The sequence below is a fragment of the Halichoerus grypus genome, chromosome X, assembly GCF_964656455.1.
Source record: "Halichoerus grypus chromosome X, mHalGry1.hap1.1, whole genome shotgun sequence".
In the NCBI taxonomy this organism is placed as follows: Eukaryota; Metazoa; Chordata; class Mammalia; order Carnivora; family Phocidae; genus Halichoerus; species Halichoerus grypus.
In genome coordinates this window covers 82,128,518-82,155,794 of record NC_135727.1, presented here as the reverse complement: position 1 = coordinate 82,155,794, position 27,277 = coordinate 82,128,518, and the positions used below count along the sequence as shown (strand labels likewise).

Genomic DNA, 27,277 nt, shown 5'->3' with positions numbered 1-27,277 from the left:
CCCTACTCCTAGGGATAGGATAACAGAAAGTCGGAAGGAGCCCAAGTTTTTGATGACCATAGAGCTACCATAGCAGTCATGGACTGCCTACCTGCAGACATTTTTTTTACATGAAAGGGAAATAGACTCCTATCTTTCTTATAGCATTATTTTTGCATCCAATCTGATACAACCAGCCACGCATCAAGAAGGGAACCTTATACATGGCATGGTCCAGAGCTTTACTATCCCTTCTACCACTTATTTCTAGGGAACTCTGCCCAAAGTCATTGTGAAATAATATCTACTCTTTTCCTCCAGTACAATATACAGATAGGATGTAGCACAGTGTTTAAGAACAGACTCTGGATCCATACTCTTTGGGCTCAAACCCTAGTTTTGTCACTGACAAAACTGGTCTTTGGCAAGTCTCACTGACTCTCTCAATGACTCAGTTTCTTCATATGTGAAATGGGAGAATTACAGGAGGGTTTGTTGAGGGTTTAATCATCCACATAAACTGTTTTACTCTTGGCCTATTGTAAATGTTAGCAGTATTATTAGTACAAATCAAACATTTCTCTAGGCACCACATGGGTTACCTCTCAAAACCTCTAGTCCCAGAAGTGCAACTTTTAGGCCCAGTTTCCTGGGACTTTGGATGGCCTACTTGTTGAAGGTTATACCATCCTGCCCAGTTTTCTCTGCTTGTCTGATCTGATCTCCAATCAAATGGTCCCTGTGAAAGGCATATTGAAAGTGAGATCCCAGGCATTTGGTGGAGCTACAATAGACTGAGAGGGCAAGAGGACGAATTATGATTCAATCTTAACTAACCTTTCCTTAGAAAAGCTAAACATGCTTTGTGGTCATTAACCTGCTCACTGTCCCAGCACTAATTAGAAAAAAGAAAGGAGGGAAAAAAGATACACAGCAACTGTTTTTTCTTTCCTAATACATTGAAGTGTGGGGTGGTTGACAAATCAGAGGCACAGAGAAGGCAGTTCTAACTGCCAAGTCAGATACCATGTAGTACTTCCTCTTAGATGGCCTCCCTATGTTTTGTGAACACCTGCCAGACCATAGTCTTCAAGTGCTACTAAATTTTACCACCTCCAGTGATGGGAGGCTCACTATACATCCTAACCAGTTTATTCTGTCTCAAGACAACTTTGTTAAAAAAAAAAAAAAGAAAAAAAACTCTTAAACTCTTATTTATTCTGAGCCTTAATAAATGTTAGCTATTACCAGTTTTTCTTCTGGATCCAACTGCTGACTTATTTGAACTCATGGTTGACTAATGCTTCCTAAGTCTCTTTAAATTATGCTGTCTAGGGGCACCTGGGTGGCTCAGTGGGTTAAGTGCCTGCCTTTGGCTCAGGTCATGATCCCAGGGTCCTGGGATCGAGCCCCACATCAGGCTCCCTGCTCAGCAGGGAGTCTGCTTCTCCCTCTGCCCTTCCCCATGCTTTCTCTCTCTCTCTCTGAAATAAATATTTAAAAGATAGGCTGTCTAGAAGCTGCATCTCTCTAAGCCTGTCCTTGAACTCTGTCTCCCTCTTGATTTCTTAGACCAAACTACAAAATCTTACATTTGTTCTTTTTTTAAAAAATTCAATTAGCCAACACATAGTACATCATTAGTTGTTGATGTGGTGTTCAATGATTCATTAGTTGCCTATAACACCCAGTGCTCATCACATCGTGTGCCCTCCTTAATGTCCATCACCCAGTTACCCCATCCCCCTACCCACCTCCCTTTCCGCAACCCTTGGTTTGTTTCCCGGAGTCGAGTCTCTCATGGTTTGTCTCCCTCTCTGATTTCTTCCCATTCAGTTTTCCCTCCCTTCCCCTATGATCCTCTGCACTATTCCTTATATTCCACACGTGAGCGAAACCATAAAATTGTCTTTCTCTGATTGACTTATTTCACTGAGTGTAATACCTTCCGTTTCCATCCATGTCGATGTAAATGGTAGGTATTCAGCCTTTCTGATGGCTGAGTAATATTCCATTGTATATATGAACCACAACTTCTTATTATTAAGATTTTATTTATTTATTTGACAGTACAAGCAGGGGGAGCAGCAGGGAGAGGGAGAAGCAGGCTCCCGCTGAGCAGAGAGCCCAACATGGGGCTCAGTCCCAGGACCCTGGGATCATGACCTGAGCCGAAAGCAGACGCTTAACCGACTGAGCCACCCAGGGATCCCTGAACCACAACTTCTTTTTCCATTCATCTATTGAAGGACATCTTGGCTCCTTCCACAGTTTGGCTATTGCTGCTAGGAACACTGGGGTGCAGGTGTCCCTTCTTTTCACTACATCTGTGTCTTTGGGGTAAATACCCAGTAGTACAATTGCTGGGTCATAGGTTAGTCCTATTTTTAACTTTTTGAGGCACCTCCATACTGTTTTCCTGAGTGGCTGTACCAGCTTGCATTCCCATCAACAGTGTAAGAGGGTTCCCCTTTCTCCACATCTTCACCAAAATTTTTGTTTCCTGTCTTGTTAATTTTAGCCATTCTAACATTTGTTCTTGTTATATTTTATCTTTTTACAGTTACTTGCTCCAGCCTATGGGCAATCTATTGGGCTCTGTATGACTATTAAAGTTTCTCCCTGGCAAGGTTATCTGAGCCTGCCATTTGGAAGCAGAGTAGGGTGATGACAGAAGAGGTAGGTGCGGTGTAGAAGCTGCTAACATAAATAAGTGCCCCTGTTCTTTGGGCCCATTTACTATCTCCCATGCCATTCCTCTTCCTGGGTTGAGGGCACCAGGAAAATGACTTAAGCCACTTTGGGGAAGGTAAAGCATAAAATTACACTGTCCAATATGGTAGCCATTAGCCACATTTATTTAAAATTAAATACAGTTAAAAATTTAGTACTTCAGTTGCACCAGCTATATTTCTCAGTACTCAGTAGTTGTATGTAGCCAGTGGCTACTACATTGGACAGCACAGATATAAAACATTTATATTATTGTAGAAAGTTCCATCGGACAGCACTGGAATGAGAATGCCTATTACCTCTGATCCCATGTACTACTCAGCCATGGATTCATTATGGTCACTGTGCCATACTGTCATTCAACCTTTGCCATTTTTAGCTGCCTTTCTTACAATGGTTAGAGGGGGAAGGTCCCCATTTTTAACCTGCCCCACTAGCTTTAGGAGTGGGTGAGAGAAGAAGTGAATAGTTGTGGTCTCACCTAAACCCTGCTCAGATCCCCCAGGCCTTCAGATGAGGTCTGGGCCCAGCCCCTTGATAAGATCTACTGAACCAAGATTGTCTTGTTCCAGACATGTCAGTTAACCTCCCTCTTACACAGTCTTCCTTCCTGTCAGCTTAAGAAATGTTGGAAGGCAGGGTGGGGACACATCACCCTTCTGTAAGCAAAGGCAGTATTATTATCCATTTATTACTCTCCATCCATCTAATCTCCCTTAGAGGCCACTCTGAGTGCTTGCATTTCAGACCTACTTGTCCAAACACCTATTTGACTAAGCCTTCTAGCTGGCAGCAGCCTCTAATTAACTTCAAATCCAAGCTACTCTGACATGCATCACAGGAGCTGTCATCTTAATACAGCTCCCTGAAGCCAGCCAAAAGAGGTGCCCCATGGCCTGGGGATAGTGCTGGGACTGACACTGGGACTGTCACCCTGAAGGAGGACAGGTATTCATGTATCTTTCCAATACCTGAGCCACTCTCTCAGCACTCTGGAGCTCAGGAGGTAGAAAGAGGGGGGAAAAGGGACCCAGAGGGCAAGAAGACCTTGAGGCAGGGACTCCAATAACAAGGTGAAGGACCATAAGGATGGCAAATCCCAGGTAGATATCCTATCTTACTGGCCCCACTAAACTCAATAAGGTCCTGGGGTTGTTTTGGCTTAAGAAACTCACACAGTTTTGGGCTGTGCTTTGAAAATGGTCTTTCTGGGGCTCTTGAAAGCAATTGTGCAATATATAATTTACCTATTAATATCAGTCCACAAGTATGATTTTTAGAGCCTCCTGCTAGATTCCATGAAACAGATACTCAGGAGTAGGTGTTGATGAGAGATGAGCTGTAATATAAAAACATTTGAGAACCACTCTTTGAATAACCCGGTTTTAAAACCATTGGTTCGAAGGTTGCTCCTCTGAGATTTATGTACAATAATGATCACTTCTGGTCACTTAGCACCATGAAGTATAACAGTGGAGGTAATTTAGGCTAATGACATCATGGGCTAGCAGAACTGGAAGAGGCCTTCCAGATTGCCTAGTACAATGGCTCATAAATCTTTTTGGGCATGAAAATTACCTGGAGGGCTCTTTACAAAGCTAGGTTCCCAGACCACTGTCCACACTTTGTGTCACTGCTTTGCCACACAGACTTGCTTTCTGGGCCTCAGTCTTTCTAGCCATAAAATGAGGAAGTCTGACTAGAAGACCTTCCTTTAAGGGCTTTCCATTTTAGGTGCCATAAATATTTTCCATTTTTATTTTTAAAATATCCTAATTTTAGTGGAAGTTCTTCAGTGTCCTATTAGCTCTCACAAGAAACTGTATCCTTAGAAAACTTGGGACTCAGTTCTAGCAATGGTCTGTATTAAGTCTTCTAAAATAACATTTAGTCACCTGCAAATTTCATTTCTAATGAATACGCCCACTATCCCCCAGCTAGTAAACAGACTCAGGGAGAAGGGAGCAGAGTCCTCTTTTGTAAGGTCCTTCACTATCTGCCTCCCTCATAACCAACACATCATGGCAGGCAGAGCTACCGCTGGTGGCATTCTCACACAAGTGTTACCACATTTGGATTCAAATCTGAAATTTGTCCAAGGCTCCAGAAACTGAAGCACATGACCACGATTTGCTAAAGAAACACCATCAACTTAAAAATGAACCCAGGGACTGGCCTTGAGCTTAGCATAAACAAAACCAACTGGCCCATACCTGTGGCCTTACACAACTAGGTCTGGAAGTCAGCTCCAAGGAAACCAGGTAATGGAGCCAAGTGAAAGTAGGAAGTGGGTCTAATGAGAATTGGATAGAAAGCTAAGGGAAACTGGACAGAAGTCTTCTTTCTTCTTGGAGGGTTCAATCAGGAAGAGAGCTGAATAAGTCAAAGATCAGGAATTTAATACTAATTAAAGGCAGGCTATAAAAAGGCTGAGGGCTCTAGGTTATAAAGTAAAGCATGTGAAAGAGTGGAGGGGGTGGTTCATTCATTGTTGGAGATGACTCTCAGCATATACCTTACTTGTAGGATCATTTACTGGTAGGTCATTTCCATTCAGAGAGAGCTAAGTTTCTTGGTCATTTTTGGATTGGTTTTCTTAAAAAATACTGAAAATTAAAAAAAAAAAAAAGCTTCAGGAGAAGTCTCAAGTCTGTTTACCTCCCAGTCATGCTCTGAGTCTAAAGGGAAGGTAGTGTTGGGATGAGGCAGAGGAGGGTGGAAAAGACTAAAAAATACCAGGGATATAGCCTTGCAGAATAAATCTAAGGTCACTACAAGTTATGCAGGCTATTATTAGGGTATTGAATCTATCACACAAACAGAGCAGAATAGACAGCTGAACAATTATTCCATCTGGATTATTTCACTTCGCTAAATTTAGGTCTAAGGACACGGCTAAGCTCTCTGAAGGCAGGGTGTAAGTTGTGCAATAATGATGCATACTGATTTTTTGTGCATAGTGATTCCCAGGTTTATAAGAAATTCTCACAAGCATTCTTCTTCTTTACACACACAATAACCTTACGAGGTAAGCAAAAATATATCACCATCCCATTGTGCAGACAAGTTAACAGAAGGAAGCTCAGAAAAAGCTAAAGGACATATATTCTTAATAAAGACCAACATGTAGATGAGGCTCTCCTAACTCCTGCTTCTCTCTATCTTTTACCTATGGTCCTGGGCGGTATATTTGAGGAGCTCAGCCAGTTGTAAGGGATATTTGCAGATCTTCTGCACTGGAGTCAAAAGGAAACCATCAATAGCAATGTCGATCATCTGCTGCAAGAGGCGACAGGCCTCAAAGAAGTGCTGGTAGCGGCTGTCCTTCATTAGTTTGGAGAGTTCCATGCAGGCGTCCAGGTGGTTGTTACAATACTCGGAGTATATCCAGAATCCATCTTGCTATGAGCACAGGAAAAATGGAGAGAAAAAAAAAGTCTACTGAGAATTCCAAAAGAAGTTTTGGAGAAATGAAAATAAAGATCCTGTCCTTACATAGGAATATTAAAATGGTAACAATGTCAATCTTTCCTAAATTGATTCATAATTTAATAATAATTATTTGGGAAGTAGAAAAACTGTAAACATTTGTATAGAAAAAATAAGTAGGAATAGTAGTGAAATTCTATTTAAAAAGGGTAATGACAGAACACTGCTCCTGACAAAAGTGAAAAAACTACAGCAATAAAATTCTGGCACTGGATTTTATTTTTTATTTTTTCAAGTTTTTATTTTAATTCCAGTTACTTAACATGCAGTGTTAGTTTTAGGTGTACAATATAGTGATTCAGACATCACCCAGTGCTCATCACAACAAAGGCACTTCTTAATCCCCACCATCTATTTAACCCATCCACCCACCCACCTCCCCTCTGGTAACCATCAATTTGTTCTCTATAGGTAAGAGTCTGTTTCTTGGTCTGTCTCTCTTTATTTTTTTCCATTGCTCATTTGTTTTGTTTCTTAAATTTCACATATGAGTGAAATCACATTGTATTTGTCTTTCTCTGACTTACTTTTGTTGACTCTTTCCTTAGCTGTGCAGAAGCTTTTTATTTTGAGAAAGTCCCAATAGTTTATTTTTGCTGTGGTTTCCCTTGCCTCAGGAGACATACCTAGAAAAATGTTGCCACGGCGGATGTTGGGGACATTACTGCCTGTGCTCTCTTCTAGGATTTTTATGATTTCATGTCTTATATTTAGGTCTTTAATCCATGTTAAATTTATTTTTGTTTATGGTGTAAGAAAGTGGTCTAGTTTCATTCTTTTGCATGTAGTTGACCAGTTTTCCCAAAAGCATTTGTTGAAGAGACTCTTTTTCCCACTGGATATTCTTTCCTGCTTTGTCAAAGGTTAACTGAACATATAAGTATGGGCTTATTCCTGGATTTTCTATTCTGTTCTATTGATCAATGTTTCTATTTTTGTGCTACTACCATAATGTTTTGATTACTATCACTTTGTAATTTAAAGTGAACTCTAGAATTGTGATAACTCCAGCTTTGCTTTCCTTTTTCAAAATTGCTATTTGAGGTCTTTTGTGGTTCCATATAAGTTTCAGGATTATTTGTTCTAGTTGTATGAAAAATGCTGTTGGTATTTTCATATGGATTGTATTAAATATGTAGATTGCTTTGGGTAGTAGAGACATTTTAACAATATTCATTCTTCCAACCCACGGGCATGGAATGTTTTTCCATTTCTTTGTATCATCTTCAATTTCTTTCATTGGTGTTTTATAGTTTTCAGAGTACAGGTCTTTCACCGCTTTGGTTAGGTTCATTCCTAGCTATCTTATTTTTGGTGCAATTATAAATCAGATTGTTTTCTTTATTTCTCTTTCTGCCTCTTCATTATTAGTGTATAGAAATGTAACAGATTTCTGCACATTGATTTTGCATCCTGCAACTTCACTGAATTCATTTATAAGTTCTAGCAGGCTTTTGGTGGAGTCTTTCAGGTTTTCTATATAGAGTACCATGTCATCTGCAAATAGTGAAAGTTTTACTTCTTCCTTACCTATTTGGAAGCCTTTTATTTCTTTTTGTTGTTTAATTGCTATAGCTAGGACTTCCAGTAATATGTTGAATAAAAATGGTGACTTCTTCCTTACCCATTTGGAAGTCTTTTATTTCTTTTTGTTGTTTAACTGCTGTAGCTAGGGCTTCCAGTAATACATTGAATAAAAGTGGTGAGAGAGGACATCCTTATTTTGTTCCTGACCTTAGGAAGAAAGCTTTCAGTTTCTTCCTAGTGAGTATGATGTTAGCTGTGAGTTTTTCAAATATGGCTTTTATTATGTTGAAATATGTTCCTTCTAAACCTACTTTGCTGAAGGCTTTTATCATGATTGGATATTGTACTTTGTCAAATGCTTTTTCTGCATCTACTGAAATGACCACATGGTTTTTATCCTTTGTCTTATTGATGTGATATATCATGTTGATTGATTTGAGAATATAGAACCACCCTTGCATCCCAGGAATAAATCCCACTTGATTGTGGTAAATGATTTTTTAAAAAATACATTGTTGGATTTGGTTTGCTAATATTTTGTTGAGTATTTTTGCATGTATACTCATCAGGGATATTGGCCTGTAGTTCTGTCTCTCTTTCTCTCTCTCTCTCTCTCTCTCTCTCTGGTGCTTTTATCTTGTTTTGGTGTAAGGGTGATACTGCCCTCATAGAATGAATTTAGAAGTTTTCCTTATTCTTCTATTTTTTGGAATAGTTTAAGAAGAATACATATTAACTCTTCTTTAAATGTTTGGTAGAATTCTCCTGTGAAGCCATCTGGTCCTGGACTTTTGTTTGTTGGAAGTTTTTTTGATTACTGACTCAGTCTCCTTGCTGGTAATCAGTATGTTCAACTTTTTTACTTCTTCCTGTTTCAGTTTTTGTAGGTTATGTGTTCCTAGGGATTTATCCACTTGTTCTGTGTTGTCTAATTTGGTGGCATACAGTTTTTCATATTTTTTTTACAATTGTTTGTATTTCTGTGGTGTTGGTTGTTATTTTTCCTCTTTCAATTATGATTATAATTATTTGAGTCCTCTCTCTCTCTCTCTCCCTCTCTCTCTGATGAGTCTGGCTAAAGGTTTATCAATTTTGTTGATCTTTTCAAACAACCAGCTCTGTTTCACTGATCTGTTCTATTGATTTTTTAATTAACGTATCATCTATTTCTACTCTCATCTTTGTTATTTCCTTCCTTCTCTTGGTTTTGGATTTTGTTTGTTGTTTCTTGTCTAGTGATAAAGGAAATGTTTAACTTTTAATGTTTGTGGACCCTGCTCCTGGGCTCCCATGGAAGCTATACTTTTATCAGAATCAGAACGACTTCAACAAACTTCAAAGTATGGGCTCTTTATCTTGCCTGAGTACACATTGCACATCTGTTTTGTAGCAAATAACCAAAAAAGAAACATTTCAAACTAAAGAGTAAAAATCTCCCTAACTTCCATTCCCATAGCTCTGAAGCCTACAACCTTGCATATACTAAAAGCATAAGATAAAGTTTGTAATTTTCTGAAATGTCCTTCATCATGATGATTTGTGACTCTTGATGAAACAAAAAACATATATAACCCTGATTAAACATTCCTTTTCCAGAGCACTTTCTTCCATGTTAAGACTGTGTATCTTGGGTGGCTGTCCTCACTTAGGTTTGAATAAAACTCTCTTCCTTTTTTTTTTTTTTTTAAAGAAATTCTAAAAGTTTTTTTTTTTCCTTCCAAGTTTTTATTTAAATTCCAGTCAGTTAACATACAGTGTAATATTCACTTCATGAATAGGATTTAGTGATTCATCACTTAAATACAACACCCAGTGCTCATCACAAGTGCCCTCCTTAATACCCATCACCCATATAACCCATCCTGTCGCCCACCATTCCTCCAGCAACCCTCAGTTTGTCCTCTATAGTTGAGTCAGTTTTACGGTTTGACTCTTTTCTTCCCTATGTTTATCTGTTTTGTTTCTTAAATTACACATGAATGAAATCATATGGTATTTGTCTTCCTCTGGTTTATTTCACATAGAATAATACTCTCTAGCTCCATCCATGTCATTGCAAATGAAAATATTTCATTCTTTTTTATGGCTGGGTAATATTCCATTGTATATATATATATATAAATACATACACACATATGTATATATACTTCTTTATCCATTCATCACTCAATGGATATTTTGACTCTCCATAATTTGGCTAGCAGTAATAATGCTGCTATAAACATCAGGTGCATGTACCCATCTGAATTAGTATTAATGTAAACTGTGGGTAAATACTTAGTAGTGCAACTGCTGGATCCTGGGGTAGTTCTATTGTGAACTTTTTGAGGAAACTCCTTACTGTTTTCCAGAGTGGTTGCACCAATTTGCATTCCCACTGTCAGTGTAAGAGGGTTCCCCCTTTTTCCACACCCTTGCCAACATCTGTTGTTTCCTGTATTATTTACTTTAGCTATTCTGGTAGGTGTGAGGTGATATCTCATTGTAGTTTTGATTTGTATACCCTGATGACAAATGATGATGAACATCTTTTCATGTATCTGCGAACCATCTGTATGTATTCTTTGGAAAAAAAAAATGTCTATTCATGTCTTCTGCCCGTTTTTAACTGGATTATTTGGTGTTGAGTTTGGTAAGTTCTTTATAGATTTTGGACACTAACCCTTTATCAGATATGTCATTTACAAATACCTTCTCTCATTCTGAAGGTTGCCTTTTAATTTGGTTGATTGTTTCTTTCCCTGTGCAGAAGCTTTTTTATATTGATAAGGTCCCAAGAGTTCACTTTTGCTTTTGCTACCCTTGCCTCCAGAGATGTGTATAGTAACAAGTTGCTACGGGCAATGCCAAAGAGGTTGCTGCCTGTGCTCTCCTCTAGGATTTTGATGGTTTCCTGTCTCACAATGAGGTCTTTCATCAATTTTGAATTAACTGTTGTGTATGGTGTAAGAAAGTGGTCCAGTTTTATTCTTCTGCATGTTGCTGTCCAGTTTTTAACAACACCATTTGTTAAAGAGACTGTCTTTTTTCCATTGGATATTCTTTCCTGCTGTGCTGAAGACTAGATTGATCATACACTTGTGGGTCCATTTCTGTGTTTTCTATTCTGTTCAACCGATCTGTGTCTGTGTTTGTGCCATACCATACTGTCTTGATGATTACAGCTTTGTAATACAGCTTGAAGACCAGAGTCGTGTTGCTTCCAGTTTTGCTTTTCTTTTCCAGTACTGTTTTGGCTATTCTGGGTCTTTTGTGGCTCCATACAAATTTTAGGATTGTTTGTTCTAGCTCCATGAAAAATGTTGGTGGTATTTTGATAGGGATTGCATTAAATGTATAGATTGCTTTGGGTAGTATAGACATTAACAGTGTTTTTCTTCCAATCCATTGAGCATGGTATGTCTTTCCATTTGCATTTCTGTGGTGTTGGTTGTTTCTTCTCTCTCATGTATGATTTTATTTATTTATTTAGGTCCTTCCCTTTTCTTTTTGATGCATCTGGTAGTGGTTTATCAATTTGACTAATTTTTTCAAAGAACCAGCTTCTGCTTTCATTGATCTATTATATTTTGTTGTTGTTGTTTCTATATCATTTATTTCTGCTCTCATCTTTTTTGTTTCTTTTCTTCTGCTGGCTTTGTGCTTCCTTTGTTCTTTTTCTAGCTTCTTTAAGTGTAAGGTTAGGTTGCATATTTGAGATTTTACTTGCCTCATTCTTTTTTCTTTTTCTTTTTTATTATGTTCAGTTAGCTACTGTATATCATTAGTTTTTGATTTGGTGTTCAATGATTCATTAGTTGCATATAACACCCAGTGCTCATCACAACACATGTCCTCCTTAATACCCATCACCTGGCTACCCCCTCCCCTCTGGAACCCTCAGTTTGTTTTCCCCAGTCCAGAGTCTCTCATGGTTCATCTCCCTCTCTGATTTCACCCCCTTCAGTTTTCCCTCCCTTCTCCTATGGTCCTCCATGCTATTCCTTATCTTCCACATATGAGTGACACCACATGATAATTGTCTTTCTCTAATTGACTTATTTGACTTAGCATAATACTCATAATACCCTCCAGTCCCATCCATGTCAATGCAAATGGTGGGTATTCATCTTTTCTGATGGCTGAGTAATATTCCATTGTATATATGTACCACATCTTCTTTATCCATTCATCTGTTGAAGGGCATCTTAACCCCTTCCACTCTTTGGCCATGGTGGATATTGCTGGTATGAACACTGGGGTGCACATGCCCCTTCTTTTCACTACATCTGTATCTTTGGGGTAAATACCTAGTAGTGTAATTGTTGGGTCGTAGGGTAGCTCTATTTTTAACATCTTGAGGAACCTCCATACTGTTTTTCAGAGTGGCTGTTCCAGCTTGCATTCCCACCAACAGTGTAAGAGGGCTCCCCTTCCTCCACATCCTCGTCAACATTTGTTGTTTCCTGTTTTATTAATTTTGTCCATTCTAACTGGTGTAAGGTGGTATCTCACTGTGGTTTTGATTTGTATTTCCCTGATGGCTAGTGATGTTGAACATTTTTTCATGTGTCTGTTAGCCATTCGTATTTCTTCTTTGGTCTCCAATGAAGACCAAAGAAGTGTCTGTTCATGTCTTCTGCCCATTTCCTGACGGATTATTTGGTTTTGGGGTGTTGAGTTTGAGAAGTTCTTTATAGATCTTGGATACCAGCCCTTTAACTGATAGGTCATTTGCAAATATCTTCTCCTATTCTGTGGGTTGCCTCTTAGTCTTGTTGACTGTTTTCTTTGCTGGGCAGAAGCTTTTTACCTTGATGAAGCCCCAAAAGTTCATTTTTGCTTTTGTTTCCCTTGCCTTTGGAGATGTATCTTGAAAGAAGTTGCTGTGGCCAATGTCGAAGAGGTTACTGCCTATGTTCTCCTCTAGGATTTTGATGGATTCCTGCCTCACATTGAGGTCTTTCATCCATTTTGAGTATCTTTGTGTACGGTGTAAGAGAATGGTCCAGTTTTTTTTTTTTTTTAAGATTTTATTTATTTATTTATTTGACAGAGAAAGAGGGAACACAAGCACGGGGAGTGGGAGAGGGAGAAGCAGGCTTCCCATTGAGCAGGGAGCCTGATGCAGGGCTTGATCCCAGAACCCTGGGATCATGACCTGAGCTGAAGGCAGACGCTTAACGACTGAGTCACCCACGTGCCCCAAGAATGGTCCAGTTTCATTCTTCTGTATGTAGCTGTCCAATTTCCCCAGCACCACTTATTGAAGAGACTTTTTCTTGCTTCTTAAGGAAGGCCTGTATTGCTATATACTTCCCTTTTATGACCACTTTGGCTGCATCCCAGAGGTTTTGGAGTGTCCTGTTTCATTTTCATTTGTGTCCATGTATTTTTTTAAATTTCTTCTTAATTTCCTGGTTAACCCATTCATTCTTTAGTAAGATGTTCTTTAATCTCCATGTATTTCTGGTCTTTCCAATTTTTTTCTTGTGGTTGACTTCAATTTTCATAGTGTTGTGGTCTGAAAAGATGCATCATATGATCTCAATCTTTCTGTATTTGTTGAGTCCTGATTTGTGAACCAGTGTGTGATCTATTCTGGAGAATGTCCAATGTGCACATGAAAAGAATGTGTATTCTGTTGTTTTAGGATGGAATGTTCTGAATATATCTGTTAAATTCATCTGTTCCAGTGTGTCATTCAAAGCCACTGTTTTCTTGTTGATTTTCTGTGTGGATCACTGTAAGTGGGGTGTTAATATCCCCAACTACTATTGTATTACTATCAATTAGTTCCTTTATGTTAATTATTAACTGCTTTATATATTTGGATGCTCCATGTTGGGTGCATATATATTTACAGTTCTTATATCTTCTTGTTGGATTGTCCCCTTTATTATTATATACTATCTTTCTTTTCCTCTTTTATAGACTTTATTTTGAATTCTGTTTTGTATGATTTAAGTATTGCTATCTGGCTTTCTTTTGACATCCACTTGCATAATAAATATTTCTCTATCCCCTCACTTTCAATGTGCAGGTGTATTTAGGTCTGAAATGAGTATTTTGTAGGCAGCATATAGTTGCATCTTTTTTTTTTAATCCACTCTGTCACCCTATCTTTTGATTGAACATTTAGTCCGTTATATTCAAAGCAATTATTTATAGATATGTATTTATTGCCATTTTGTTATCTGCTTTGTAGTTGCTTTTGTAGTTTTTCTCTTATCTTTTATTCTCCTCTCTTCCATGGTTTCTGTTTTTCTTTAGTGATATACTTGGATTCCTTACTCTATTATTTGCATATCTTTTACTGTTTTTGATTTGTGGTTACCATTCAGTTTATATGTAACATCTGCTTATAGCTGTGTATATTAAGCAGTGGGTCGCTTAATTTTGAACTCATTCTTTACTCCTCTGCCCTCCACATTCCAGATATTTGGTATCATATATCCTTTATTTATTTATTTATTTATTTTTTCATATATCCTTTTATTTTGTGTTTGTCTTGACTGATTTTTACAGCTATAATTAATTATTTTTTGCTTTTGTTTTTCCTGTTTTTCATACTCTTACTAATGATATTTGGTTTCCACTTACAGAATGCTCCTTAACATTTTTTGTAGGTCTGGCTTAGTGGTCATGAATTCTCTTAAATTTTGTTTGTCTGGGAAACTCTATCTCTCCTTATATTCTGAATGACAGCCTTGCTGGATAAGGTATTCTTGGTGGCAGATTTTTTTTTCTTTCAGCACTTTGAATATTTAGACTACTTTCTTCTGGTATATAAAATTTCTGCTAAAAAATCCTCTGACAGGCTTATGGGTTTTTCTTTGTATGCAGCCTTCTTCTTTTTTCTTGCAACATTTAAAACTCTTTCTTTATTACTATTTTTTACCAATTTAATTACTATGTGTCTTGGTGATGATGTCCTTGGGTTGAATTTGGAGGGGGGATTCTCTGTACCTCCTGATTCTGGATCTCTCTTTCCCTCCCCAGATTTGGGAATTTTCCAGCTATTACTTCCTCAAATATATTTTCTGACCCCCTGCCACTTCTCTTTCTTCTTCTGGGATCCCTTTAATGCAAATTTTATTACACTTGATGGAGTCACTGAGTTCTCTAAAGCCTAGTCTCATTATGCAGTGTTTGTCTCTCACCTTTTTAGGACAAACAACCAAATTTTTTAAAAAAGCAAAATAGTATATTAAAAGCATGATACACCATGATTAAGTGGGATTTATCCCAATCCAATTCACTACATTAAAATAATAAAATGAAAAATCATATGATCATTTCAGTAGATACATGAGTATTTGAAAAAAACATATATATGATAAAAAATCACCAGGAAACTAGGATTAGAGAGAAATGCCCCCAATATGCTAAAGGCCAACCATGAAAAACCTAAAGCTAAAATCATTCTCAATGGTGAAATATTGAATGCTTGTCCCTAAGATCAAGTACAGAACAAAAGATGCCTGCTTTTACCATTTCACCAGTGCAATAACATAAGAAAAGGAAAGAGAAGGCATATAGATTGGATATGAGGAAATAAAAACTAATGTAGCATTGTGTGTCAACTATTTGTAAAAATTTTTTTAAAAAAACAAAAATAAAATGAAGAAATAAACTGTCTTTGTTCAGAAATGAAACGATATAAGTGTATAAAATCCTAAGGAATCGATATAAAATATGATAACCAATTATTAAATTCAGTATTATGTCAGGATTCAATATCAATACACAAAAATCAGTTGTATTTATCTTGTGTTTATCAATTGTATTTATCTATCATAGCAACAAACTATAGGAAATTGAAGTAAAAATACTCTTTACAGTAGCAGCAAAAAAAAAAAAAAAAAAAACACCTAGAAATCAATTTTTAAAAATAAGGTCAAGATTTATACCATGAAAACTAGCAACAATGCTAGAAGAAATTATAGAAACATAGATAGATATTTGTTCATAGAGCTGAAAGTCTACAAATTTTCCCAAAATTGATCTACAGATTTAATTCTATCCTAATCAAAACGCTTGCAATGTTTTTTTGCTTGTTTGTTTTTTGGTAGAACTTTAGCAAGCTGATTTTCCCCCAGTTTTACTGAGAAAAAATGGACATACATCACTGTATAAATTTAAGGTGTACAGCATGATAGTTTGAATATATATGTTGTGAAATGATTATATAATAGGATAACATCCATCATCTCATATATCCATCTCTCGTAATAATAAAGAGAAGAGAAAGGGGCGCCTGGGTGGCTCAGTGGGTTAAGAGTCCGACTCTTGATCTAGCTCAGGTCTTGATCTCAGGCTCATGTGTTCAAGCCCCACATCAGGCTCCACGATGTGGAGCCTACTTAAAAAAAAAGAAAAAGAAAAAGAAAAAAGAAAAAAAGAAGAGAAAAAGTTACTCCTTGTAATGAGATAAATTTCTATAGGATACAAATCACCTATAATAGCCAAAATTGCTTTGAAGAAGAATTTATTTGGAGCACTTATACTACCTGCTTTCAAGACTGGCTATGAAGCTACATTAATCAAGATGGTGTGAGAATTTTTTTAACCTATGAATGGTGATAGATCTTAGCTAGACTTATTGTGATCATTTTGTGATCATTTTGCAATATATAAAAATATCAAATTATTATGTCATACACCTAAAACTAATACATTATATGTCAATTATATCTCAATTAAAAATAGCAATAAGAAATAACAGTATGGTATTTGTATATGAATACTCACATAGGTCACTGGAATATAATAATGTCCCTAGAAATAAACCCCTACATATATGATTGATTTTTGACCAATGTGTCCAAGTAATTCAATGTAGGAGTTAAGATTTTCAATAAGCCATGCTGGAACAAAACTAGATATCCATTTGGAAACAAATTAACTGTGACCCTTATTTTGCACCGTATATAAAAATAACCTGAAAAAAGATCATAGACCTATATATAATAAACAAAACTACACAACTTCTAATAAGAAAACAGGAGAAAATCTTTGTGACCTTGGGTTAGGCAAAGTTTTCCTAAATAAGACCCAAAAAACATGAATCATTAAAGAAAACAGTGATACACTGAATTTCAACAAAATTAAAATTTTATGCTTTTCAAAGACACTGTTAAGAAAATGAAAGGCTAAGCCACAAACTCAGAGAAAATCTTTCTGATTCACATATCTGACCAACAACTTATGAATAATAAATTAAAAATCTCTCAAAACTGAACAATAAGAAAACAAACAACCTACTTAGAAGTGTGGAAAAGACATGAACAGACCTTTCACCAAAGATTTTATACAGATAGCAAATAAGTACATGAAAAAAGGCTTAACATCATTAGCCATTAGGGAAATGCAAATTAAAATCACAAGGAAATGCTACTACATATCTATTAGAATGGTTAAAAAACAAACAAACAAAAATAAACACATAACATGAAACCTAGTAATCCCTCAGATGGAAGCAACCTAGTAAACAACCCAGATATCCTGGAATGCACTAGTGTATGAATGGGTGGTATATTCATACAATGGAATATTACTAATAAAAAAGAACCAACTACTGATACATGGAACAACAGGATGACATCAAAGACATTCTGTTAAGTAAAAGAAGCTAAACACAAAGACTACCCCTGTATGATTCCATTTATATGACACTGTAGAAAAAGTAAAATTATGGTGACAGAAAGCAGATCACAGTTTAGCAAGGGCCAGGAGTGGGAACAGGGATTGGCTACAAAGGGAGAATAAGAAAACTTAATGAAGTGGTAGAAATGTTCTATATCTTGATTATATGGTAGTTATACAACTATATACATTTGTTAAAATTCATCAAATTATACACTAAAAATTGGTGAATCTTAGTGTATGTAAATTACGTCTAAACAAAGCTGATAAAAATGACATTATAGAACTGAATAATAAAAGCATAAACAATCCAATATTTTTTAAAAAGGCAAACTAACATGTAAAATAAATGATAATATACCATGATTAGGTAGGCTTTATTCCAGCAATACAATGTTCATTTAACATATAAAAATTACTCAATCCAAATTCACCACTTTAATAGATTAAAGGGTAAAAGCATGTGATCATTTCAATAGATCAGTGGTAATTTTTGTCCCCCAGGGGACATTTGACAATGTCTGGAGACATTTTTGGTTGTCACAACTCAGTGGTGTTGGGGTACTACTGGCATTCAGTGGGTAGAGAACAGGAATGCTGTTAAACACACTACAATGCACAGGGCAGGCTCCAACAAAGAACCACTATTCTATATTCTACTTTCCCAATCAAAACTGTGTTTATGATATCTATACATATTGCTATAAGTTACATACATCTAGTCTGTTGTTTGTTACTATAACTACATACATCTAGTCTATTGCTCCTTGCAACACAATACCCCACAGTAAGCATCTTCTATATGTTTGTTATTCATCCCCTGGTGGTAAATACCTAAGTTGCTTCTAATTGCACTCCACCACACACAACACCACCATGCAATTAACAGCCTTGCAAATGCTCCCTCATGAACCTCTGTAAGAATTTCCCTGGGATAAATATGGAAACACTATGTCATATACATGTTGTCATACACTATGTCAACACTATATTATACCCATGTAAATACTGCCCAGGTGCTTTCTGAAATGGCTAAACCATTTTAAATACTGTGCAGAAAAAGTTAACTTATCAGGCCTGAGACTGCTATTCTTAGAAAGACCTGCTTGGAAGGTTGGTTTTTGGCTGGTATCTTGGAACATGGATCTCCAAAGGGTTCTCATCATTCCCTGACATGAGTGGCTCACTGTGCCTACACAGTTTGTATACACAATGTGGCTTATGCTGAATACCTGCTTCCCATCTGGGAGTCTGGAACTTTGGTACATTCTAGGCAGAGCATGCCTACATGACCAGTCCCCCATAAAAATCTTGGGTACTGATTCCCTAATGAGTTTCTCTGGTAGAAAACATTTCACATGTGTTGTCACAACTTATTGCAAGGGGAATTGAGAATGTATCCTATGTGACTCCACTGGCAGAGGTGTCTTGGAAGCTTGTCCCTAGTTTCCTCCAGACTTTGTGCCATGTGCCTTTTCCTTCTGCCGATTTTGCTTTGAATCCTTTAGCTATAATAAATCATAACCACAAGTATGACTATATGCTGATTCTTGTGAGTCCTTCTAGGAAATCACTGAATATAAGAGCAGTATTAGGGATAGTCCCCAAACAAACATATGGGGAATTTGCAAAAAGATTTACTTCTAGTTGCACACTTTTCTGTGTCATTTGAATTTTGTATCATGTGCACATATTACGTCTTTAAAAATAAATACTTTATACAAAGGAGAAGAATTGGCAGAAAAACTAAGTCACCTGTGAATGAAACCAAAAAAAATATTAGAGAACCACAAAAGTGCACAATGAAACCTTCTTATATTCCAGATGAGGAAGCCCAAAGAAGGTAAGGGACTTACCCAAAGTTACCTAGACAGTCATTACAGACACAGGACTCAAATCCTTGCTTTCCTGTTTCCTAGTGCTCCTTCCTCTAAGTCACATGGCCCCTTTTCCTATATTTGTCACTTCTTCTACCTTATTGCTCTCCTCTATATGTCTTGAAGGGGCCTACTTTCATGCTGACTACATTTCTCAGATTCCTGGATTTTCCATGCAGTGAATATGTGCAGAGTTTCTTCCAAAACAGTTAGTCCCATAGAAACTGAACCCAACAGGTACAGAAAAAAGAAAATGAAGAAAATCCTACTGGTAGCTTTCTTGAAGGAGAGAAAAAAGGGAAGGGAATGGTAAAGAAAAAGTCCTAGGCCAAATCACAGTACCCTTCCTAAGTCCTCATACCCTGGCAGGGGGGTTACATCAGGGTTATAGGAATCTATACCCTACCACAGGACAAGGAAGCTGAGCAGGACCAGACAGCTCAGATACTCCTTCCATTTCTTCCTATCCCCTCTCAAAACCCTTACAAAGGAGGAAGATGCTTACGTGCTCCAGGAAGCAGGGTCCTATCTCACTGAGGTGGGGGTCATCATTGTTGTACTGTTTCTCCAGGTCTCTCACGAAGCCCATCTGAAACCTGTAGATGTCTTCAATGTTCCCAAAGATTACCTTCAGTTGCTCATCACTGAACATGTCCCTTCTCTTCCGGCATTGCTTCAGGTAGCCCTGCACACAAAGGAAAAGTCCAGGATGAGGATGTTCCTGACTCCATCAGGGCTTTACCATTTATTAAGCACTAAGAAGGCTCATTCCTACTTTATGAAATAGACAGGCAATAATCATTTCTATTTTTCATATGAGGAAATTGAGTTTGAAAGAAGGAAGTCACTCTACCAGTGAGTTATTAGGAAAGCTGGATCACAAGCAAAGTTCTTCAGAGTACAGAATCCAGACTATAGAACTTTCCCCTCCATTCTCTATGACAAGGATCCCAAAAGTCATAGGGCCTTTTCTCAGAAGCTGATTAAGCACATTTTTACTCGTTTTAGTAGTCATTGATTTAGCTAGATCCATTAACATCTCAAAAGTCCCCATTTCTTATAGGACCCATCCAAAATGTATTAATAACATTGACAACAATTTGGAAACAGAGGCCAAGTCAGGAAAATTTTGAATTAACAAAGCAAAACCATTCCTTAAAGAGAATGTCTTAGCCAACTAAGATAGCTGACTAGCAGATATCATTTGGATGAGCTTGGACAACAAGTCCACAAGTGCCCAAGCATGGTGTTTTTAAAAGAGTAAGTGCTCAGGATACATTCATGAATAAACAGACGAATTAATACAGCTAGCCATTGATGAAAGGGTAGATTCAATGAAAGAGATTCTTGATCTGATAAGAGAGTACTAAGATAATACAACCAGACTCAGGGCACACTGTAAGTCAGGGTAAAAAAGAAATAAAAAAGAAAAAAAAACACCATCTTCCATTCTGAACCAATTGGTGTAAACTTTTAATGGCCACTGTGCTCATTAGAAATCATTAGCACATGAAAATGTTCTTGGTGAGACTAAATTATGATCACTTACTTTCATCTAAAAGCTAAATGTGATTTTTGTAACACTTTAAGTGTTGAGGCCATAATGAAGAACATTGTACTGACTGACTAACAACTGTCTACACCTCCACTTTGTCTCCTCTTAACACAGCTTCCAATGTAATCATTCATCTCGGCATACCCCAGGAAAATCCTCATTCCTGGCTTCAATGCCCTTTACAAAATCTCACTTCTGTGATCACTTCTCACCCTCCAATTCAGCCATTAAATACTAAGTGTCTTTCAACAATTTGCAAATTAATAGTCTGTGCCTGTGTTGACATATATATAACTAATGGCTACTGTTCTCTTTGGCTGACATGCTGAAGATGTCCTGTATTCATTCATATTCAATTTCTGACCAGGAAAAAGATGCCCTCTATTTCCAGAATACCCTAGGTGCTACTTCTTTTACTGAAGTAGCTCCCCAAATTCTGCCTCCCTAGAAAGCATTCCTTGACTAAGGGATAGAAGAATAAACTACCTGCCAGAATGTAACTCCCAGGGTTTGCTTGCTTCTGTCTCCCTCCCCCATCTCTCTTTCTCTCTCTTACCCTATCACCTTTGGAAGTGTATTAGCTATAGTGGAGAAAGGAAAGCAGTGAGCATATCATCCGGCAGGAACTTTTCCATCTCGACATTAGGGGAAAGGGCAGAGATTTCCTCACCCCACTCCCAATGTTCCTCCCTAAGATAGGCCTGTGAGCACAGCTGGAAAAAAATGGTAATGTCACATCAGCATGTCATTTCTGCTTAAGTAGTAGGTACTGGTAAGTAACCACACTGGAAGACATAAGAAACCACCCTGGATAGCTCATTCAACCCCTGAAAAGCCAGTTCAGAAAATACTTAATAGCTTTGTTCACTGCTCCTATTTGAAAGGTCTCAGGGAAATAACAAATTAGCAACACATCCCCAAAGTATAGCAGGGATGCTAGAGCTCAACACCACTATGGAATATAACAGAAATGAAAAAGAAGGAAAAAAGTGAGTTCTGGTAAAGAAAGAACTGGTAGAGATGTCAGTGTAGCTTCTTAATTCCCTAAATATGCTATTTATTGCCATTATCAAGAACATCATTTTCTTTCTGTTAGATTATATGTGTTGTAGCAAGGGAATATTACCTATATACGAGGAGAAATGTAACTGCCCATAGGATGGAGGGACTCTAGAGTGCTGTGTCAACTATTTTTCTTAAAAGCTAATGCTAGATATAAATATATTTTGGTGCATTTAGCTTGATGGAATATCATACACCTATTAAATATGATGATTAGAAAGACTGTCTAAGTCTCTTCAACAAATGGTGTTGGGAAAACTGGACAACCACATGCAGAAGAATGAAACTGGACCACTTTCTTATACTATACATAAAAATAAACTCAAAATGGATGAAAGACCTAAATGTGAGACAGGAATCCATCAAAATCCTAGAGGAGAACAGAGGCAGCAACTTCTTTAACCCTGGCTGCAACAAATTTTTGTTAGACATGTCTTCAAAGGAAAGGGAAACAAAAGCAAAAATGAATTATTGGGACTTCATCAAGATAAAAACCTTCTGTACAGCAAAGGAAACAGTCAATAAAACTAAAAAGCAACCTAAGAGATGGGAGAAGATATTTGCAAATATCTTATCAAATAAAGGGCTAGTATCCAAAATCTATAAAGAACTTATCAAACTCAACACACACAAAAAAACCCCCAAAATCCAGTCAAGAAATGGGCAGAAGACACGAATAGTGAGGTCTCCAAAAAAGACATACAAATGGCCAACAGACACATGAAAAAATAAAAATCAAAACCACAATGAGATACCACATCACACCAGTCAGAATGCTTAAAATTAACAACTCAAGAAACAACAGATGTTGGTGAGGATGCAGAGAAAGGGGAACCCTCTTACACTGCTGGTGGGAATGCAAGCTGGTACAGCCACTCCAGAAAACAGTATGGAGGTTCTTCAAAAAGTTGAAAATAGAGCTACCCTATGACCCAGCAATTGCACTACTAGGTATTTATCCATAGGATATGAACATAATGATTCCAAGGGGCACATGAACCCCAATGTTCATAGCAACAATGTTCACAATAGCCAAAATATGGAAAGAACTCAGATGTCCATAGACAGATGAATGGCAAAGAAGATGTGGTAGATATATACAATGGAATATTACTCAGCCATCAAAAAGAATGAAATCCTGCCCTTTCCAACGCTGTGGATGGAACTAGATGGTATTATGCTAAGTGAAATAAGTCAAGAGAAAGACAAATACCATATAATTTTACTCATATGTGGAATTTAAGAAATATAACAGGTGAACATAGGAGAAGGGAAGGAAAAATAAAATAAGATGAAAAAAGAGGAGATAGAGGAGGGCGGGAAGATGGCGGAGTAGGGGACCCTATTTCAACTGGTCCCCGGAATTGAGCTGGATATCTACCAGACCACCCTGAGCACCCACGAAACCAGCCTGAGATGTAAGAAGATCTGGATTTCTACAAACAGAATATCGCAGGCAGTTGGTTTTGAGGTACGAAGCGGAGAGCTATGATTCTGCGGGCAGATATCGGAGGATAAATGGCAGCGGGAGGGTGCCTGGACGTGGGGATCATACACCGCTGGTGAGTGACAGCCTCGGGCGCTGCAGACGGGGCACAGACTCGCAGACCAGTAGCGTCGGGAAAGGACTTTAGGGCAGCCCCCAGGGTGGAAAACCAGACCGGCGACAGAAAGCCAGAACAACGGTCACGCGCAAGCGAACTGCAGCCTCCGAAACGGAAACCCGGTGTGCGGGGGTCGCGCAGGTGAACTGCAATCCCCGGGGTGGAAACCCCGAGTGGCAGAGTCGCGCGCCCACGAACTGGGAGTGGCTGGCGGTTTTAGAGGCACAAAGGGCAGAGACGTGCCCCGACCTGGAGGCAGGACTGGGAGCGCTGCGGAGGGGTGCACAACACAGGACGCTGCAGTTTATAGCAGCATGGACAGAAACGGAGACGGTATGGCCTGGAGAGCTCACTGAAGAACAGACTGTGGTCTCTCTGCTCTGAGGCAGAGGGTTGGAAATGGTCTATTCTGCTCTGACTCACAGAAGAGACATGGAAAGTCGCCAGGGAAAGGCTCCAGAGAACAAAAGCCCCAAAGACTGATTCCCACTGAGCCCATCCCCCACCAGAGGGGTGCAGGGCAACTCCGCCCAAACAGGGTTGCCTGAGTAACAGTGCAGCAGGCCCCTCCCGCAGAAGACAGGCTGGGAAAACAAGAGGCCAGCAACGCTAAGGTCCCAAGAAAACAGGTGCATCTTGCTTGGGTTCTGGTCAATAATTTGGACTCTATACATTCCCTCAAACACCCATCAACAGAATGACTAGAAGAAGGAGCCCCCAAAACAAAAAAGACTCAGAGATTATGACTTATGCTGCAGATTTACAAATGGATGCAGATATAACCAAGATGTCGGAGATGGAATTCAGGATAGCAATTCTGAAGACAATGGCTAGAATGGAGAAATCAATTAATGGCAACATAGAGTCTCTAAGGGCAGAAATAAAAGGTGAATTGGCAGAACTTAAAAATGCTATCAATGAGATCCAATCCAATCTAGATAATCTAACAGCTAGGGTAACTGAGACAGAAGAGAGAATAAGCGACCTGGAAGACAATATAATAGATAAAAAGGGAAAAGAGGAGGCCAGGGAAAAACAACTCAGAATTCATGAAAATAGAATCAGAGAAATAAGTGACACCATGAGGCGTTCCAATGTCAGAATAATTATAATCCCGGAGGGAGTGGAGAGAGAGACAGGGCTAGAATATGTATTTGAGCAAATCGTAGCTGAGAACTTCCCTAATCTGGGGAATGAAACAAACATTCGAGTCCTAGAGACAGAGAGGACCCCTCCTAAGATCAAGGAAAACAGGCCAACACCTCGGCATGTAATAGTAAAACTTGCAAATCTTAGAACCAAGGAAACCATCTTAAGGGCAGTTAGGGGGAAGAGATTCCTTACGTACAGAGGGAGGAACATCAGAATCACGTCAGACCTATCCACAGAGACCTGGCAAGCCAGAAAGGCCTGGCAAGACATATTCAGGGTACTAAATGAGAATAACATGCAGCCATGAATACTTTATCTGGCAAGGCTTTCATTTAGAATGGATGGAGAGATGCAGAGCTTCCACGACCGGCAGAAGGTGAAAGAATATGTGACCACTAAGCCGGCCCTGCAAGAAATATTAAGGGGGGTTCTATAAAAGGAGAAAGACCCCAAGAGTGATCTACAACAGAAATTTACAGGGACAATCTATAAAAACAACGTCTTCACAGGCAACATGATGACAATTAATTCAAATCTTTCAATAATCACTCTCAACGTGAATGGCATAAAAACTCCCATAAAACAGCACAGGGTTGCAGATTTTTTTTTTTTTAAGATTTTATTTATTTATTTGAGAGAGAGAGAATGAGAGAGAGCACATGGGGGGGGGGAGGGTCAGAGGGAGAAGCAGACTCCCCGCCGAGCAGGGAGCCCGATGCGGGACTCGATCCAGGGACTCCAGGATCATGACCTGAGCCGAAGGCAGTCGCCCAACCAACTGAGCCACCCAGGCGCCCACAGGGTTGCAGATTGGATAAAAAGACAGGACCCATCCATATGCTGTCTACAAGAGACTCATTTTGAACCTAAAGATACACCCAGACTGAGAGTGAAGGGATGGAAATCTATGTTCCATGACAGCAGACCTCAAAAGAAAGCTGGGGTAGCAATTCTTATATCAGACAAATTAGATTTTAAACTAAAGTCTATAGTTAGAGACACAGAAGGACACTATATCATTCTTAAAGGGTCTATCCAACAAGAAGATCTAACAATTGTAAATATCTATGCCCCCAACATGGGAGCAGCCATCTACATGAGCCAACTGTTAACCAAACAAAAGGGTCATATTGATAACAATACATTAATTATAGGAGACCTCAATACTCCACTCTCAGCAATGGGCAGATCATCTAAGCAGAAAATCAACAAGGAAACAAGAGCTTTGAATGATACATTGGACCAGATGGACCTCATAGATATTTACAGAACATTCCAACCTAAAACAAAAGAATACTCATTATTCTCGAGCGCACATGGAACTTTCTCCAGAATAGACGATATACTGGGTCACAAATCAGGTCTCAACCGATACCAAAAGATTGAGATTATTCCCTGCATATTCTCAGACCACAATGCTCTAAAACTGGAACTCAACCACAAGAAAAATTTTGGCAGAAATTCAAACACTTGGAAGCTAAAGACCACTCTGCTCAAGAATGTTTGGGTCAACCAAGAAATCAAAGAACTTAAACAATTCATGGAAATCAATGAGAATGAAAACACATCGGTCCAAAACCTAGGGGATACTGCAAAGGCGGTCCTAAGGGGGAAATACATAGCCATCCAAGCCTCTCTCAAAAAAACAGAAAAATCCTGAATTCACCAACTAACTTTACACCTTAAAGAACTAGAGAAAAAGCGATAAACGACGCCTAAGCCATACATTAGAAGAGAAATAATTAAAATTAGAGCAGAAATCAATGAATTAGAAACCAGAAACACAGTAGATCAGATCAATGAAACTAGAAGCTAGTTCTTTGAAAGAATTAATAAGATTGATAAACCACTGGCCAGACTTCACCAAAAGAAAAGAGAAAGGACCCAAATTAATAAAATTATGAATGAAAGGGGAGAGATCACAACTAACACCAAGGAAATAGAAACAATTATTAGAAATTATTATTAACAAGTATATGCCAATAAACTGAGCAATCTGGATGAAATGGACACCTTCCTAGAAACCTATAAGCTGCCAAGACTGAAACAGGAAGAAATTGACAACATGAATAGGCCAATAACCAGTAACAAGATTGAAGCAGTGATCTAAAACCTCCCAAAAAACAAGAGTCCAGGGACTGATGGATTCCCTGGGGAATTCTACCAAACATTCAAAGAAGAAATAATACCTATTCTACTGAAGCTGTTTCAAAAAATAGAAACAGAAGGAAAACTTCCAAACTCATTCTATGAGGCCAGCATTACCTTAATCCCCGAACCAGGCAAAGATCCCCTCAAAAAGGAGAATTTCAGACCGATATCCCTGATGAATATGGATTCCAAAATCCTCAACAAAATCCTAGCTAATAGGATCCAACAATACATTAAAAGGATCATCCACCACGACCAAGTGGGATTTATCCCCGGGATGCAAGGGTGGTTCAACATTTGCAAATCAATCAATGTGATAGAACACATTAATAAGAGGAGGGAGAAGAACCATATCGTCCTCTCAATGGATGCAGAAAAAGCATTTGACAAAATACAGCATCTTTTCCTGATTAAAACTCTCCAGAGTATAGGGATAGAGGGAACATTCCTCAAGTTCATAAAATCCATCTATGAAAAACCCACAGCGAATATCATCCTCAATGGGAAAAAGCTGAGAGCCT

At 38.3% G+C, this 27,277-nt stretch overlaps 1 protein-coding gene across 9 annotated transcripts in view; it reads right to left on the bottom strand.

Annotated features, from left to right (window-relative positions):
• The window catches only part of ARHGEF9 (Cdc42 guanine nucleotide exchange factor 9), a 242,546-nt gene that overhangs the window by 60,815 nt on the left and 154,454 nt on the right, over positions 1-27,277 (bottom strand). For all 9 annotated transcript variants that reach the window (XM_078064907.1, XM_078064910.1, XM_078064909.1 and 6 more), the window contains 2 exons: positions 19,738-19,917; positions 5,882-6,114 (listed from right to left, as the gene is read on the bottom strand). In XM_078064907.1, coding sequence (XP_077921033.1) covers positions 5,882-6,114; positions 19,738-19,917 — 413 coding nt within the window. The remainder of the gene's footprint in view (positions 1-5,881; positions 6,115-19,737; positions 19,918-27,277) is intronic.